This window comes from Paramisgurnus dabryanus, chromosome 8 (genome assembly GCF_030506205.2).
Source record: "Paramisgurnus dabryanus chromosome 8, PD_genome_1.1, whole genome shotgun sequence".
NCBI classification, from domain to species: domain Eukaryota; kingdom Metazoa; phylum Chordata; class Actinopteri; order Cypriniformes; family Cobitidae; genus Paramisgurnus; species Paramisgurnus dabryanus.
The window spans coordinates 6,177,671-6,196,852 of record NC_133344.1 but is presented as its reverse complement, the minus strand read 5'-3'; the positions used below and the strand labels follow the sequence as shown (position 1 = coordinate 6,196,852).

At 36.5% G+C, this 19,182-nt stretch overlaps 2 protein-coding genes across 2 annotated transcripts in view; one reads left to right on the top strand and one right to left on the bottom strand.

Moving 5' to 3' along the window:
* LOC135771685 (uncharacterized) overlaps positions 1-19,182 on the bottom strand; it is a 175,090-nt gene that overhangs the window by 120,643 nt on the left and 35,265 nt on the right. The window lies entirely within an intron of this gene.
* On the top strand, positions 1,354-4,384 carry LOC141282443 (E3 SUMO-protein ligase ZBED1-like). Its single transcript, XM_073815410.1, has 2 exons — positions 1,354-2,559; positions 3,328-4,384. Exons 1-2 carry the CDS (start codon positions 1,487-1,489, stop codon positions 3,986-3,988), a joined length of 1,734 nt encoding a protein of 577 aa, XP_073671511.1. The 5' UTR covers positions 1,354-1,486; the 3' UTR covers positions 3,989-4,384.

Here is a 19,182-nt window from a genome sequence, read left to right as displayed (position 1 = left end):
TTAATACTTTATTTGAACCATTTATTATTGCATCTTCGTTATTATGTAATTTTAAAGGCTACTGCTCACTTGGGTCTATTTTTATTACCCCAAAATAACAAATTACTTAATAATCAGTTAGCAAAATAATTGTTAGGGACAGTCCTTGATTAGTTAAAACTTTTAAAAATGACTTGATTTCAGTTTCTTATTCATTTATTTTATCATTGAAGATTTCTTAAAAAGTGTAAAAATATCGTCTCGTCTCGTTCTCATGAACCCAATCTCATGTCTCGTCTCGTCACACCCCTAGTTGCTAGTGTTGAGATCAATGATTTACTCACTGATTGGTTTTATACACCTTTTGGAGTAAAACAAGGGGATGTACGCTCCCCAACACTTTTTGCTGTATTTGTGAATGATCTAGCTTTACAAATTAAGTATGCTAATTTATAGACTGGTCCAACCAGACTCTCGTACATTCATTTCATTTGTACAGAGAGTCTGGCCACGCTCCATTGCAAAGCGTTACTTCCGTTAAGGAGGGTCCTCTGTTGAAGTTTAAAACGATTGGATCTGCCCAGAGTCACTCTGAATCTGCCATAACCAATCGCTAACGTTTGGTCGTGACGTAAATCATGCACCGAAACCGGCCGTAAACAACAAGTAAGAATAATCAGACAAACAAAACTTAGTAAACCTGGTTCTTGCTCCGGCTTTAAAAGTTAATTCCGGTATTTAACACTTTGAGTCTCATTTCTGGTTTGTTTTGGATGAACTACAGTGATGGACACAGAAATTTTGACAATGGGTCGTGTCTTGACTTTTCGACTCATTTAGAAGTGTCTCTCTTGACTGCTTCAGAATGGAAGTCAATGACCATGCACAAACATGTCATTAAAACAACACTTAACGTTCATTTTCAAAACTGTACTACTCACCGAGTGGTTTGTGGTGTTCGTTGATGATTAAAAACAAATATATTGGCGCAATGTATGATTTCAATCCGTGTTATTTGCTACAGTGGAACAATTTTTTCAGATACCTCACAACCGCGTAAAAACTTCCGCTCTGTATTTGAGTCTGAAGCATGAATGAACGTAGTCCAACAAACTATAATAAAACGGTAGCATACTTTCAAAATTAAGTTTATTTATAACACTTACACCATCCAATATGTTTTTTTCATCATCAGAACAATAAAGAAGATATTTTGCAGAAACCCCAGTGCTCCGTCATGCAAGTTAACAGATCCGCACACTTTAAGAGCTAAAGCATATATATCCAATACAACAGTAATCCCCCATAACTCTGTGTGACATATTGACGTCTTGTGAAGCAAATAAATCAGTTTTTTATTAGGGCTGTCAAAAATAGCGCGTTAACGACGTTAATTAGTTGTTTGTTGTTAATTACGTCAATTTTTTTAACGCATTTCACGCATGCGCAGTGTGACAAATTATTCAGGTCAGGAAAGTCACGGAAGTAGTTGGGAGCTAGAGGCGAGATGGAGCAAGGTGAGCAAAGTGGGCCTATTGACGGATTCAAATATAAAAAGAATGATGATGGTACAGTTAACAAGTACAAGGTTATTTGCAAGATTTGTAACAAGGAGTTTCAATTTCACCGGAGCTGTTCAAGCTTGAAGTACCATGTCAACGCCAAACATGCATTTGCTGGGCCGTCAGGTTCAGCAAGTGGTTTGCGCCAGACCACGCTGAATGTTCGCAGGCCATTAACAAAATCAACCTCAGTTAATTTGACCAACACAATAGCAAAATGGATTGCAAAGGATTGTAGACCCATTAGCATCGTAGAAGACGCAGGTTTTCTTGATGTTTTGCAAGTGGTGTCTCAAGACTCATACTATAAGCCACCGTCAAGAGCCACAGTTATGACGAAAATCCACGAGCTCTATGATAATGAAAAAGAAAAAAGGAAAGCGGTCTTGGCTCAAGTAAATCATATCGCCCTGACAGGAGACCATTGGACATCAGTAAGTAACAACAATTACCTCGGAGTAACTGCACATTTCATCAGTGACACGTGGGAACTGAAGTCTTTTGCGCTGACGATATTAAAAACTGAGGAGCGTCATTTTGCGGAGGCTTGTAAAGAACAGTTCCTGTCTGTTGCACGTAAGTGGGACATCGAGGGCAAGACGACAACCATTGGGACTGACAGTGCACGTAACATGGTTGCCGCAATTCGACTTACACGCTATGAACACATGAGCTGTGTCGCTCACATGGTGCAGAGAAGTGTCACAGTGAGTCTTGCTGACAGCGGCTTTGTAAATGCTTTGGCCAAGGCTCGCAAAGTTGTCGGTCATTTTAAGCACAGCCCAGCAAATGCTATGGAGCTTCAAGCACAACAAGTCAGCCTGGGAAAGAAGCAAGAGCCATTGATCCAGGACGTTCCAACACGTTGGAATTCGACGCTGGAAATGGTCAAGCGCTTGAGCAGAAATAAAGAGGCTGTCATCGCAGCCCTGGACAATCAGGAGCACAAACTCGTTTTGCCGACCGCAGCAGAGTGGGATAAACTGCAGAGGCTGGAGGCACTTCTAGAGCCATGCAGGTAAATCAGTCACTTATCAAATATCATTGCTGTGATTATTTTCTGGAATGAATTAAACCAAGTCAAATATCAATAACATGTATGCATGTAGTGTTAATTTCGTCAGACAAGACGAAATATGTTCGTCAACGACCTTTTTTTCATGACTAAAACGAGACGATGGCAAGACTTGCACCACTGTCCAAAAACGCTCACTAAGTCTAAATTAACATGAATTTGACGAAAAAGACAAGACGAAAATGTTTTGCATAAAATAAAAACTTAAGATAAAATCTCTCTTAATTTTCGTCTACAATCGTCTCTGCTTTTTCATCAGCTGTTGCACCTTTAAAATATTCAGAACGAGTTCGGATCCTGCTTATTACATTGCTACCTACCAAATAAATCAATAATTTGACACAAAATTATTATTTAAAAAGGAGTTTATTGATTTAAAAATGATTGTATTTCTTCCGCTTAAGAAAATACTGCGCTCCGTCTCTACGGTTAGAATCCTGTGTGTTCATGGCAACGCTCTGTTGTTCATGGCGACGGTGTGTTATAGTTAGCATCGGTCTGTTATCAACAAAAAAAGATATGTAATTTAAATGACTAAATATGACTAAAACTAACAAGGACATTTGGCACAAGACTAAGACTAAATTAAAAATAGGTGGTGAAATTAACACTATATGTAGGTATAATGATAATAATGATAATGATAATATGTTGATAACCACTGTTCTAATAATACACTGTCTCTGTGTGCATGTGTGTTTGTGTGCGTAGGTATGTAACTGAGCTCCTGGGTGGAGAGGCCTATGTCTCCTGTTCTGTGGTACTACCTTCTCTCTGCCACTTGCGTCTCAAGATGGAAGCCTGTGATGAGGACCCTGCATATGTGGTGAGATTCAAGACCAAGTTCAAGGAGGACCTAGCATCCCGCCAAGAACATCTCAACAATGCATGGCTCCAGATTGCTACAGTTTTGGATCCTCGTTTCAAAGACTTGAAATGCCTGCCCAAGACAGACAGGGAAGCGGTGTGGACCACACTTGAAGGGATGCTGCAACAAGAATCACCCAGAAAGTCTTCACAGACACATGAAGATGGGCCACCCAGGAAGAAAATCAGCCTTCTGCAAATGGGCTCAGATTCAGAATCAGAAGATGAAGAGGTCCAACCTGCCATACAGAGGTACAGAGCAGAGCCCACCATTACATTGGAGGACTGCCCCTTGAAGTGGTGGGCATCTCATTCAGGAGCCCATGAGAAGCTGGCCTCACTAGCTCACAAATATCTACCCACTCCTGCAACCACCGTTCCCTGTGAACGACTTTTCTCAGTTGCAGGTCACATTGTGAACAAGAAAAGGTCAGCTTTACTTTCAGAAAATGTGAAAAAGTTAGTTTGCCTCAGCAACTGGCTGAAAGATGATAAAGCTCAGTAGATTTGAAAGGTGATGTTCAAACAAAAAGACCAGTTTCAGTGTAACATGTTATAGTAGTTAGCAACTGGATTTTTGAGCAACTGGATTAAAGAATGGAGGAAAAGGTAAAAGATTGTTCTTTGGTTTGATTTAAAAGTTTTATTGAACATGTTTTGTTCCACATAAAAACGCAACAGATGACTCAAATTGTGCAAAAATGTGGTAGGCCACTGTTATGTGGTTATGTGTTAATGTAGTAGGCTACATTTGTTGCTTTCTGTTCAATTTAATACTGTAAATTGTACATCCTGGTTAAGAGGAATGCCAAAGAGGAAGCGATGGGACATTACAAAGACAAATATAATGGTGTGTAGTATGTTTCAGCTTGATTTAAACCACCATTATTTGGCTGTGTTAATAAACAGACATAGTATGAGAATTTTGTATGTGTGTCCTGTTATTTATCTTTTGGTATGCATTTCAGAAAAAAATGGTTATTATTCAGGTGTAATGGCAAATCGTGATTAATCCTGATTAATCCACTGAAAATTCTGATTAATTTGATTAAAAATTTTAATCATTTGACAGCCCTATTTTTTATATATATATAGACCCTTTTCTGTTTCCCGGCGGCGGAGTGATATCAGCGAGCAATGAGTCTTCCAAAAGAAGTCAATGGAATTTTAAAAAATGCCAAATAAAACACGACAGAAACTGTATTTCGCTATACAACTTGTTTTTAATCATCAACGAACCCCACGACCACTCGGTGAGTAGCACAGTTTTGAAAATGAACGTTAAGTGTTGTTTTAATGACATGTTTGTGCATGGCCATTGACTTCCATTCTGAAGCAGTCAAGAGACGCTTCTAAACGAGTCAAAAACTCAAGACACGACCCATTGTCAAAATTTCTGTGTCCATCACTGTAGTTCATCCAAAACAAACCAGAAATGAGACTCAAAGTGTTAAATACCAGAATTATCCTTTAACTTCTGTATATTCAGCAGTTTTCCAACAACGGAGCGAATAGCTTTACTCACGTCTTTCTCCGCTGCCATTACTGAACTACAACTCAAACTGGCGCACAACCTCAACGTCAACGTTCTTAGCCACCCCCCTCTGTTTGCTGATTGGACCTGCAGATTTTTGCAGGAGAAAACGAAACTCTACAGAGGAGTCCCAGACGTAGTACTGAAGCGAAATGAAAATTAAGCGGAAGCACGTAGGAGGGCGGAGCCAGGCTAGCTAATTTAGGGATATCACTTGATAGCAGAGATGGGACCAAGTCACACATGTGCAAGTCTCAAGTAAGTCTCAAGTCTTAACCTTCAAGTCTCAAGTAAGTCCCAAGTATTTTTTTTCTTAGTCAAGTCAAGTCCTGTAGTAGGTCAAGTCAAGTCAAGTCACCTTATAATTGTAATTTTACCTGCAGAATCTGATCTTAATAAAGATAGAATATAAAGATGTAAAGAAATACTCATGTTCAGTAAAATACAGCATGGAATCAAACAAAATTGTAATCTCTTCCATTTGCACACCTACATTTGAAATAACAAACTTGAGCGTGCAAAAGACACAATAGCTGTGTCCCAATTCAAGGGCTGCAACCTTATAAGCATGAGACCTTAAAAGGTGAGCACTCGGGCTTTCAAGGTGGAAGCCTCAGAAGTTCGCGAAGAGAACTGAAATGAGACGGTCTAACCTCGGAGGACCCATAATTGCACGCGCCCGTCAGCAGGACACAGCTGAGACGTTTCTGACTTATTAAAATAAATATGAATCCAGAAAAATATTAATTTATTTTAGAAAATATGACACATTGATGTAGATTAAACTATTCAACAGTATATCAAATTAATCAACCTTAGAAATATACGTAACATTAAAAGAATAATATTAACACAAAACATAACTTATAATACTAAAACAGTGACAAGAAAAAATGTTTTCTGATTAATACATTTTTATTTAATAAAGTTTTTAATTGTTTATTTTAGAATATCCACCCATTATATGCAGCCGCGCAATGACTCTTGGGATATCCTCTGCTGTTAAGGATCCATTCGTTCTATCCTTAAAAGCGCGGAGAAATAAGGACGCATTTTGAGGCTTCATTCTAAGCATCCTTTGAATTGGGACGGCCTTCCTAGCCTCAAGTCGCGCTGCTGTGACGCAATCAGTCTTAAAATACGTCCTTAGAAGGTCGCAGCCTTTGAATTGGGACACAGCCAATATGTGAACCAGCCCTAACATTGTAGAATCCAGTCATTTTTCTTTGTGTGTCAGGGCCCGCAAATTTTAAGTTAAAGGCTACTTTAGCTATTATTACATTAGCTCACTACCAACTAACCAGATATTAACAAATTGACAAGCACTAATTGGGCAGAATGGCTCTTCAAATGACAGACGAATTTGGAGGTTGCCGTCCGTGAATTTAATGTTGCATGTCTTGCAACGCACTGTTCGTCTTTTGCCATCTTGATGAAGCCGAAAGCGATGACCCTCGATACCCCTCTGGCTGACATGTTAATATCTGATCTAAGTGGGCGTGGTGTGCGTAAGGTATGAGAGGGCATTACTGATGATAGTGTCATGATTCAGTCATGGCAACGCCATTCTCAGCCTGCGCTCCAGCTGGGTCAACTTTATTTTTTAAAATAGTTTGTATATTTTATATTCAAACTGAAAACATGATGTGATTAACACTCAAGACATTCAAGTTATCGTGTCTCAAGTCAATTAAAGTCCCAAGTCTTTAACTTTCAAGTCCGTGAACTTCACTCTTCCTCCCACGCTTGCTCTCGCTGGATAATTGTAACATGTACATTCTCTAAAGCAATGTCATCACCATTACAAAAAGTTGTTTTAACAAAGCATTGTTTTGAATTAGGACCATACTGACTAAACAAACCAAATTCACTTTATTTTTTGTCATTTCTACTACTTATTTTTGATAATTTACAAAATTCTGATGTTTTATTGAACGTGTTTTGGCACCATCATGATGATCAGTGTTTCCTTTAGTTGGGTAGTTTGTGTTTTCATATTGTAGTGTGTGTGCTTGATGATGGTGTTTTTTAAAACACATTATTATTGCACCAAGTGTTTGTTACCAATGCAATTTACATTGAAAAAAAAATGATTAATTGAATTTAATCAATTTTTTAAGGTAAGTGGTTGCAATCAATTTGTTTAAGCTAGATTTAAACAAAAAAAATTAGTAACGTAAAATAAAATATAAAACTTTTGTTTAAATGTAGCTTAAATAAATTGATTGCAACCACTTATCTTGAAAAAATTGATTGTCACGTTTGGTGCAATTGTCCAAGAATGGTAAGTACTAGAAACAAACTTTAAATGTTTATTTGTAGCAGAGATGTGTGTGTCGCTTGTGTAAAAATATAATTAATCAAACTCAAAACAAAAAACAAAATATTTTTTGAAAGATTGAACCAAAACCAAAAAGCGTTAGGTTGTGCCCGCTCTCCCCTAGGCTACTTATATTTTTTGGTCTTTTGATTAGTGAGTTTGTGACTGAAAACCCAAAACAGGTGCTAACATTAAAAATGTTAAAAATACAACAATAATTAAGGAGACATACCTGATGGGATAAAATCATCTTCTCCCTCAGTGCAATCTTCCTCTGCTGTGTGTTCAGTTTTTATTTCTGTAGGTTCAGTTTTGATTTCTGTGGGTTCAGTTTTGATTTCTGTGGGTTCAGTTTTCATTTCTGTGGGTTCAGTTTTCATTTCTGTGGGTTCAGTTTTCATTTCTGTGGGTTCAGTTTTCATTTCTGTGGGTTCAGTTTTAATCTTCATCATGAGGTTCGTGCAGTCGATGAGTTTAACTGAACACATCTTCAGTTTGGTCTGCAGGATCTGCTGCTGTTCTTCAGCGTTACAGACAGACTCTGTGGAGGTTTGATCCTCCTGTAAGCTCTGTTTACTGTCACACACTGTAGTGTCCTGAGTGTCTGTGGGCTTTGACTCAGTATAACAGAGTAAAGTCAAACTGAGATCGGAGTCCTGTGTGTGTCTGGATTTCTCTTCAGAGAGTTTAGAGTCCAGCAGTGGCTGTGGTGTGCGGCTCTGATCTCTGCTCATCCACACTGAATCCAGACTCCCATCATCAGTCACATACACTGAAGATTCACAACAATCCGCATCCTGACAACACACACAGACAGACACTAAGATTAGAAATTATTTGATGTTGTCTGATTCAGGTAAATGATGTTTAAGGTGTACAAACCTTTCGATTCATTGCTAAATCTCCTCTTGGCCTCAGCTTTGTCTTCAGTAACGCCACCTCTTTCTTCAGCTGAGAGTTTTCTGTGATGAAATCATCAATATATCCAGCATGAACAGATCAGTTCCTACTGGTTTACAGCACAGCACATCTCATCATCTCAACAATAAAATACACAGAGACAAGACTCTGTTTACACTCAATGAAACACGCAAGAGAGAAAAACACGGAGGATACACAAACACATCTCTCACACACACGCGCTCTTTCTTTCTTTCTTTCTTTAGTGAGTTTATCTGCGGACTAAAGAGCTGCAGCGCCTCCTGCTGTACTGGAGACAGAAGACGCTCACTGCTTTACATGGATTTAGTAAAACAAGTATTCGTCTCAATTATGGCCAGAAATCATCACAAACTATTAAAGAAAAGACTAAATGAAAAGAATTGGTGGGAAAATAATTGCTAAATTATAAAGACATAACATCAAGCTTTTAAAGTTATAAAGATAGGACATCGTAGGACAAAGAGATTATGGTCAGATTAAAAATACCGGACTTAAACCTTTATGACATTTTACTAACAAATATTTAAGTAGTTAAAGTTCTTATTAGTTCTTATTCTGTGATAAAGCTTAAAAAATAAAAATATTCAGGCGCAAACGATTGTGGGTATTCCTTACAACATGTGCAAATAAATTTAAGTACATTTTTTAGTTTAATGTTTAAGTTAAATTTACTTAATTATTTTAGGACTACATGCAGTGACTATAAAACCGTTAAATAATACAAGAAAATATTTAATACGACTTACTATTCCCACACAGTTCATTTTTTACATGAATTAATTGTGTATTTATAATCATTTTACTTAGGAAAATCTAGTTCTCAATAAATGTTAATATTACTATGTAGAAATTATGACAGTTAATCTAATAAATATTACTACACCAAAAGTTAGTTTTTTTCAGTGTGTGATATTATTTGTTCTGTGTATTAAAGTGACATTCAACCAAAAGTAATTATTTCAATAAAGATATATTTCAAGTATTAAATTATTTTGCCCACATACCCAGCTAACAATTTTTGGTTCCCAAAACGTTTTCCAAAGGTTAGTTTTTGGTTCTAAAAACGTTCCCCTAACGTTATTTTTTGGTTCCCATAACGTTATTTTTTAGGTTTGTTTTTGGTTAGCCAGGAAAGTTTTCTTTACGGAAATAGAACGTTATTTTTAGGTTAGTTTAACGTTATTCTAACGTTATGATAACGTTATAATAATGTTAGGAGAACATTAGTTTTAGGTTAGAATAATATTAGGAAAGCGTTAGAAAAACGTTAAACTAACCTAAAACTAACGTTCTCCTAACGTTATTATAATATTTATTATATATATTATATATTATAATATAATAACGTTAAACTAACCTAAAAAATAATGTTCTATTTCCGTAAAGAAAACTTTCCTGGCTAACCAAAAACAAACCTTAAAAAAAATACGTCGTTATGGGAATCTTATTCTAACGTCAGGAGAACGTTTTGGGAACCAAACATTTTTGCTGGGAGTATGCACAGTTGACATGGAACACAACCAGTTTAATCAGGGCCGGCCCTGGGCATAGGCGGAATAGGCAAATGCTAAGGGCGCCGCCGACCCCTTGGGGCGTCCGTGCGCCCAAATTATTATTATTTTTTTTATATATGTATATAAACATTTTACTATAAATATTTAATTCTGCACAAGAAAACAGCAGTTATTAATGAATTATTAGTAGCATAGTATCTCGGAAGATCGTGCTTGTTAAATAGCTCTATACTGCACTGAAGCGGCAGTTTAAAATATAAACCCAGAATTCAGCGAACGTCAAGACAAAGAAAACGGAAACAACAATCAGACCGAGATGCAGAATTTACATAATGTTACACAGACCATGTTTAAATTTCAATGTTTCTGGACAGAAATACCAACTTGTTCACTTTGTTTGGTATTAATAAGTGCTGGCCGCGGTGCTGAAGACGCGCTCGGACGGAGTACTGGTGGCACATGCACAGATATTTACGTGCAAGCCATTGGAAACTATTATTCGTTATTATATAATTATTATTCGTTATTTAACTTTATTACTTTCACTTAAGAAGAGTTCTGCACTTTTTATTTCAACATTTCTCTTTATATAAATTCTATTTTGTACTTAAATCTATAATTTCGTTACTAACCCAACGAACTCATCTGCGCTTTCCGATAGGTTGCACGTAAGGGGAAAAGTATAGCTTTCTTCCACTTGAAAAGAGTTGTGCATTTTTAAACTTTAAAAAAAAATATCTCTTTACCAAAAACATTTTTTTCTTCTATTTCAAATCTATAGTTTCGTTATTTTACTAACCCAACTAATGACTCGTCCGCTTTCCAATAGATTATGCAATATCTGTGCATAAGGTTTGTATTTTAAACTGCCGCTTCAGTGCAGTATAGCCACAGTATGCGTGCGTGCGTGCGTGTTTGTTTGTGTTTGTTTCCAAAATATTTTCAAAATAAAGAAAAAAGACAAAGCTGTGCAGTTTGTGTTTCTGTATAAGTTTATGAGCAAAATGATTGGAACACAATTGTGATTCTGTGATTCTAAAGGGCACCAGGTGAAATCTTGCCTAGGGCAGCAAATTGGCCAGGGCCGGCCCTGAGTTTAATGATCTACAGCAGTGGTTCTCAAATGGGGGTACGCGTACCCTGTCACGAGCAGAAAGATTTGATGTACACATGCTTTTAGGAACGCCTCTCTCCGATGTGCCCTATTGAGTCCCCTTAAACCCGCGCACGCACACAGAGACAGAGGGGGCACAAACTGCGCACATAAACGCCGCACATACGTTGTTTTTCATTACTATATTCGCAAAATGTATGTTAATGTACTACAGTATAAGGCATAGTAGCGCAACTCTCTCTAAAGTTTACACTTCAAGAGTTCTGATCCGTCACAGCAGCACTACACATCTGTGCAACTGCGATTGTACTGTAGCCTATGTCAGCATTGCATTCTCATCCCATCTCACCAACAATTTAATACTTAGTCGCACATACAAACGTAGTCAGAGAAGTGCCTCATCTTCTTTCCAGTCGCATGAACGTTGCGAAACAGCAGTCGCATCCTCTCAATGAATCACTCAATTTGCATCAGTGATATGCGCAGGTTGATAAGAAATGAGCCGGTTACGAGTCATCCAAAAATATTTTAATGATATTCAGGCCGCGGTCAGTCGGTCGAGTTTAAAAACTATTTTGAACAATTACGGGCGGGTTAGTTGAAAATGTCGGTCGGGAGTGGGTTGTTTATACAATGACCCGGCGCATCACTGATTCGCATTGGCTACCCGCCAATTTGGCTGGTAGATTCTCGTTACCCGCCAATTGCAAATCCACCCGCATTTGGCGCGTGGTCGGGTGTTAATTTTTTCATGCCCTGTATATACATATATATACATATATACATATATATATATATATATATATATATATATATATATATATATATATATATATATATATATATATATATATATATATATATTCAAGTAAGTGACATCTGTCAGTGTTGTAAATATGTTTGAGTTTTATTTAAATGTACCTCATTAAATCTTCCATAATAACCTTGGGAAAGCAGCTGTATTCCACACAAATTCCTACAGGTAGCTCGCTCGTAGGTTTATTTTCTGTGGTTATGGCGCATTTGGATGTCTGGTTACAAGCGCCTGTGGTAAAGACTGGGTACGTGTTTGACGTCGCGTTGAGCTGTGTAGACCGGTGTATCATATGACATCAGTAATTTAATTACCGCGGCGCGGCAACCGGGCGATCCGCGCAACGCTGTGAAGCCCGCAGCGCGGCAACCGGACGATCCGCGCACATCTCGAGTTGAGGCACTATGGTTAAAATGGATGCCGTCATTTTCGGATTCATTTTTGATAAAACGAAAATACAGTCGTCACACGTTCAATGTCATCTCATATTTAAACATCAAATTCAAGAGAGAGAGCCATACGTGACATACATGCACATCCCTATTATGAATCCAAAAGCAGTAAATACTCTATGTTTGGATCATCTTTCTAAATCTGATCTATAATAATTTATTTTTTTATTCAAAATGTGGTGTTTTTGGACGAATCCTACCCATATAAGAGGTGATAAAAAAGTATAAATAAAGACAACATGAACGTTTTTTTGTTGTTTAAAAGGATCTGTTATTTCATTTGATGTATTGTATGTTTACAATTTTGTGAAAAATAAAAAAAATGCTGGCACTGGCTGGCAACTTTTTTTTTTTAAATGCTGGCGGGGAAAGAGTTCAAATCACAGTGAGTAGCTGCAGTGAAGTACGGCACGTCTATTGGTACAATCAATGTTGTGTTTTTATCTATCATATCTATCCAAAATAAGTTAAACACATTTCCATATAAAAAGGAATAAACCAATATATTAATAGCAACATTTATAACAATTAAATAATTTTATTACTGAAAAAATGTCTATTGAAACATTAGATGAATGTATTATAACACAGGTTATTTTAAATAAAAATACCTCAACCCACCACACATTGAATTTAGATGGCATTGTATTTTATCAAATATATAACTAGTGACTTCAACACAATAAAGAAGACTTATAACCGGTATTTATTGAAAATGAATAAACATTTAATTTACTTTGGATTAAAAAAATCTTACCACAGCAGTTAGCAGCCTCTATTAAAAAAATCAAAAAAAAAATCATCTCTTCATATAGACGGGAATCACTAAAATATATATTAGTTCTCAAATATAAGTTACTAAATGAAGAAAGAAAATAAACCGCTAGAATAAATGTTAGACTGAGGTAAAACCTATTGACAAATACATAAACATTTCATTCACTTCAGTTAAACGTTAGCCGAATAGCTCTGTTTTTACAACAATCAAAAGCTTCTAACGTCACATTCTCCTTCATGGAAAACATTAAAATATATTTTTGTTTTCACATATTAAAGTTACTAATGCAGAAAGAAAATAAATCGCTAAAATAATTAGGGATGCACGATCTTGTTTTTTTCATGGCCGGTTTTTATACCGGTTTTCTTAACAAGCAAATTGGCCGATTCCGATCCGATTTTTTTTCTTATCAAGCAGCAAAAAAGAAAGAATGAAAGTATACATACACAATATGTTTATTTGGTATTTAACAGGCTAAACTTGGTTTGGCTATTGAAACCAATAACTGTAACCATCTAAAATTAACAGCAGTAACTGTGCAGTAGGCTACGTTTAATACAAACATAAGTGGTTAAATGAGACCATAACATGGATGGTTGAGTGAGGGTTGATGGTCTTGCCTGTTTTGCATTATTAACAGACTTTTGATACCTATTGTGTAAATTAAATGTCTGACCAAGTTTGTTGTGGTGAATGCAGGGCTCTCAGGTTTTATTAAAAACTTTGGAGTGAGATAACATCTGTTAGGGGAGAGACCCCTCTGCCCCAGCAAATTCTCAAGTTTTTGCTAGCAGTTCATTGTTACCTATTATTCATAACTGACCAGCACAAATATAAATTATAACAATTGGTAAGTCTGATAAAAGACAGACAAATTTATCCAAATTAAATAAATTGCTCTACATATTAAAAAATACAAATGTATCTAAATTAAAATGAAATCTGTATTATATACAGTAGGATTGCAGCACTTGCCATCAGCGTGTATTTTAAGCTGTGTTTAAGAGAGAGAGAAGGTTACATGTTTAGTACTACATGGCAATAATAATGAAATACGTCTCTGGTCCTTTCATTCATTTCAGGTTAGTTTCAGGTAAGCTAAAGCTTCTGATTGCAAAGCAGTTGGAGAGTTTTTTAATAAATCAAAGCATGATTTAACACGTATTTGGCTATATTCAAGAAACCTGCGTTATTTACCGCATTTATCAGATATTGCTCTTCTAACTTTCACTCTGTGCGTGCACGCGCCGTGCATCCACGTGATTGACATCAGAGGAGCGCGAGAAAAACTCGAGACAGCTAAACTCGACAGATAACTTTCCTGCGCCTCTTCCATTAATTGTATATAGTAGGAAAAGTTATCAGTCTCTTAGAAATACAAGGTGTACGTGTGTAAACTGACTGAAATGCGTGTATCTCACAGTGAATGCATGAGACTTGAGAGCCCTGCGAATGTACTGTTGTTAATCTCCGCAATTAACTTGTCCTTTACAGAAATTGCAGCTTGCAACCTTAATGTCCTGCGCACAGATTTCGAAATCCTTTTACACAAAACACATGTTTGCGAATGATAAAAATGTAGTCTGTGCACGCGGGTGCACTTCCGCAAAAATCGTCCGAAAAAATACAAAAACGGCCGGTTGCCGATCGCGCAAAAACCGTCCGGTTCCGATCTCTGGCCGGTTAACCGGTGCATCCCTAAAAATAATGTTAGACTCTGAAGTAAAAACCAAATGCCAAATAAACATTTCATTCACTTTAGGTAAAAAGATCTTACCACTTAGGCGGCTATTCGTTTATTCGACAATAAAAAGTTTCTAACATCATATTCTCCTCAAATCTATCGGAATTCACTCATATATACATTTTTTCGCACATATTTAAGTTACTTAATCAAGAAAGAAAGAGAAACGCTAATATAACGTATGTCTCTGAGGAAAGAAAACCGTTAACTGTTAAGCGTCACCGTCCCGTATACGGGACACCTAACTTTATGTCAATATTGTTCAGGTAAATGTTCATCTATCACTACAAACTATATATTGTTGGAAAGGTCTAAGCCTCTAGAATAGACATTTTAACAGTGTTTTATAAAATAAATTATGTAGGGAGAGTAATTGATTCATTTATGAAGAGAGTGCGCCTAAAAACAATTTTGTCCTGCTAAATGTCACTGTTTCGCCAGTGGGGCGCCTACGTTTACTTCAGTGTTTTCCATGTGAATTCTTATCCAATCCTGACAAACTATATATCATTTGAAAGCTCTAAGGGTGTAGTTTCGATTTATCATCAGAATTTTGGGAAAGAAATGACATAGTGAGAGCTATTTTCTAAAATGCCACAGGTCCAAAGGTGGGCCCATGTTGTTATTATATATTGGTAACACGAATACCCTATCTAAACCTAAAATTTCTTGACAAACTATATATCATTGGAAAGCTCTGAGAGTGTAGTTTTCATATTTTATCACCATTTTGGAGAAATTGTGAGAGAGTGAGAGTCAGTTTCGAAAATGTTATTGGGCCACAGGTGAACCCAGTTTGTTTTTACATATGTATAGCAATAATACCCTATTCCAAACCTAAACAATTTTTACAAACTATATATCATTGGAAAGCTCTAAGAGTGTAGTTATCATATATCTTCACCATTTTGAGAAAAAAATGATGTAGTGAGAGTCAGTTTCAAAAAGGTCACGGGCCCACATGTAGGCCCAATATGTTTTTACATTTTTCTAACACTAAACCCCCACCCTAAACCCCAAAAATCTTGATAAACTATATATCACTGGAAAGCTCTCAGAATGTAGTTTTCATATGTCAAAGTCATCTGATGATAGAAATAATTTAGTGACAGTTTTTTGTTACATGCCACCCCCCCCATAGGAATGCATATTAATTTTCTATATTCATAACACTATATACTAGTATAAATATACAAAAATGTTGACAAACTATATATCATTGGAAAGCTCTTAGAATGTAGTTTTCATATTTCAAAATGTTTTAGCAGTAATAATAATGCAGTGACAGCAATTGATTCATTTATGACAAGAGTATGCAGCAAACCGTTGACACCTACTGGCCGTTGTTGGTAAAACCACTAAAACTGTGATACAAACCTCATTTTTTGTGATTTTAACTTGAAATTTGTATGACAACTGCTTGAGACATATGGCTTCATGTTTACATTATTACTTTTTTGAAAAATTTACCTTTTTATAATTTTTTGAATAAAATTAATATTATTTGTATTTATTAAAATACATTTAAACTGCTATAACAATTTTTCTGTTAAATATTTTCACCTGCTTACACTTCAGCCAAAAACCTTGAATTGTCTTCTTTAAAACAAGATAAAGATTAGGCTTCTAGACCAAAAAATGCCAGAGTTATATTCATTTGAACAAGCACTTCAATTTTTCACCCCCCCACTCTAAAGGATAGGACGACGCTTAAGAGGTTAAATTATGCGGATTCGCGTACAAGAGAAAGCGGGTGCTCGTGAAGAGCGCGAGGTAAGCGCGTGCAAAAGGAGCACGCGCATAACAGACGTGCTCACTTAAGGAATAACGGGTTTATTTATGCTTTCACTTAATTTCCTAAAAAAAAACATAACCCAAAAATAACCATTAGAGAACGTTAGGTATAAGTTATTTTTAGGTTATTTTAAAAATAACCACCCAGCAACGTTATTGGAACGTTATTTTATGGTTCCAAAATAATAACTAAAAAATAACCAAAAAAATAACGTTCTGTATAAGTTATTTTTAGGTTATTTAAAAATAACCACCCTGCAACATTATGGGAATGTTAATTTATGGTTCCAAAAAAATACCCAAAAAATAACGTTCTGTATAAGTTATTTTTAGGTTATTTTAAAAATAACCACCCTGCAACGTTATGGGAACGTTATTTTATGGTTCCCAAAAAATAACGTTCTGTATGTTATTTTTAGGTTATTTAAAAATAACCACCCTGCAACGTTATGGGAACGTTATTTTATGGTTGCAAAAAATAAAACCTAAAAAGAACGTTCCCAGAATATTATTATTTGGTTCCCAAAGAATAACCAAAATATAACCAAAAACTAACGTTAGGGGGACGTTCTGTGTTTGCTGGGTAGGTCTTAACCCAAAGGGTTATTTTGCCCACATAGGTCTTAACCCAAAGGGTTCACTTGTGCATTGTTAACTAGAACGCACCTCATCATAAATGAATTAACTCAGCGTAGGCCTATATGCCTCATACGGTATAGCATTAAATATCTTTGATGCATTTTTTCTAGAACAGACAATGGCTTTCTCGCACACAGTGAGTTAGACCCGCCTTGGCCGGTGGGTCTTTTTCGCGATCACCTTTTACTTAAACCATTTCGAAACTAAGGAGCCACTTGTCCTCGGATTCGGCGCCGCGTTTGCAGGACTCATGTTCCGCGCTGTAGGGGATTTAAAAAAAAGTGATGAGTGGAAGGGCAGCGCCGGGGCTCTGTGTGTGTGTGTGTGAGGCAGATCGGCAATTGCGAAATTGCAGGCGAAGCTCAAAATGGCTGTTATTTCAAATAGCGTAGCATATTTTTAACTAATAGGCCTATCGTTTAACCGGTTTCAACCGGCTTATGAGGCTCGGTGGTCGGTCAAGAAAATTCGTTTTCGCCATCGCCAAAAAAAAAATAAAACCTACAGGGAACGTTTTGGGAAGGTTCCCGTTAGCGTATAAAATAAAACCTAAAAATAACCTGCAAGGAACGTTCTGTGAAGGTTCCCATTAGGTTACCCAAAAAAAAAATCCTACAGGGAACATTCTTGGAAGGTTCTCTTTTTTATGCTATTAAAAAATAACTTAAGAGGTTCTTATTTGGTTCCCCCTAAAAAATAACCAAATGTGGGAAACTTTGGAGAAGACTGTTGTGCACAATAATAATGAAAAATGCTGACCAATACTCAATTATATTACACATCTTTACAAAAATGATTAAAACAAGCAAACTATAATTTAATATATATTGTGAGCTAACAGCAATGCTTAAAATATATTGCATTAATTCCTCTGTATGTGGTCATGGGGACACTTCAAATATTTTAGGCAGAAATTGAATACAAAAGAGTATATTATTCCTCCCTTACGTTGGAATAGAATAACTTTTGCATAGATTATGATAGAGAAAAAATTTAATTTATCCTCTGTAAGCTGACAATTGCTGGAATCAAACAAAACTGTCTGCAGGTTTTGTTACCACTCAGGGCCAGAGTTATACACTTTTAAATAGAGACTTTAGACAAAAAAAAAACATCAAAAAGCGCCTATTTATTTTTGTGTTTATTAGAGGACTAACAACACATAAAACCATGCTTAGCACTTTCAACAGTGTTTTATGTCAAAGGGTTTCCTGTAAAATGATACCAAACTTTTGTACGTACACCTCTGCATGTGGATATGGGAAGCTTTTGAAATTGGGTAGGACAAATTCAGGCGGAAATCCCCAAAATAGCCTCAGATTCGGACATAATATACTATACTACTTTTTGCCTATTATAGAATTGGGTAGTTTCGGACGCAGCCAGTTACTATAACAACTTACAATGTTGATACGTCTTTTAGTTTCTGTTTAGAACTTCTATCCAGACCAAGCTCGTAAGCAAAATGCCATCTGTGTGACAGCGTTTAGGATGACTGATTCTTTAGGTTGTGAGAATTGCAGAGATGGAGTACAAGTCAACCAATGAGAAGATGGACATCAAATATCTTTGCCCTGACAAGCCAGATATAAGATGTGCAACAATCAAACGACCAATAGGTTGTTTAATAGAGCATTTAAAGGGTTGTGGCAAAATAATCAGCATTAGGCCCCATCAGGCTGAATTAGAGAAGGGCACTAGACCTCTGCTCGGTGTTCTGCATGTGTTCAGTCATTTAAATGTAAAACTTACACCACTAGCAGTTAATCATAGGTGAGTCGTACAGCCTACGATATGACTCAAAATTTGCCCCACCTACATTTTATAGTCAGGAGCTTTATTATTAGGACCTAATTTTATAGTCAAGTTTACTTATTCTCCCTTTTGAAAAAAAAACATGCAGTAAAGCTCATTGATTGCCCATTTGTTTACTACAAATACATGGCTTCATTTCATTTGTATGTTTGTTCTAGGTAGGGTGGCCATACGTGCAAGTTTCGCTGGACGCGTCCTGGACAGGATTTCGGGGTGTCCTCCGAAAGTCGATCGCATAC

Excerpts from the sequence above, each read along its gene's own strand:
- LOC141282443 (XM_073815410.1), top strand. The coding sequence starts at position 1,487 with ATGGAGCAAGGTGAGCAAAGTGGGCCTATTGACGGATTCAAATATAAA. Across the intron at positions 2,560-3,327 it reads GCACTTCTAGAGCCATGCAG|GTATGTAACTGAGCTCCTGG; the intron begins GTAAATCAGTCA and ends TTGTGTGCGTAG.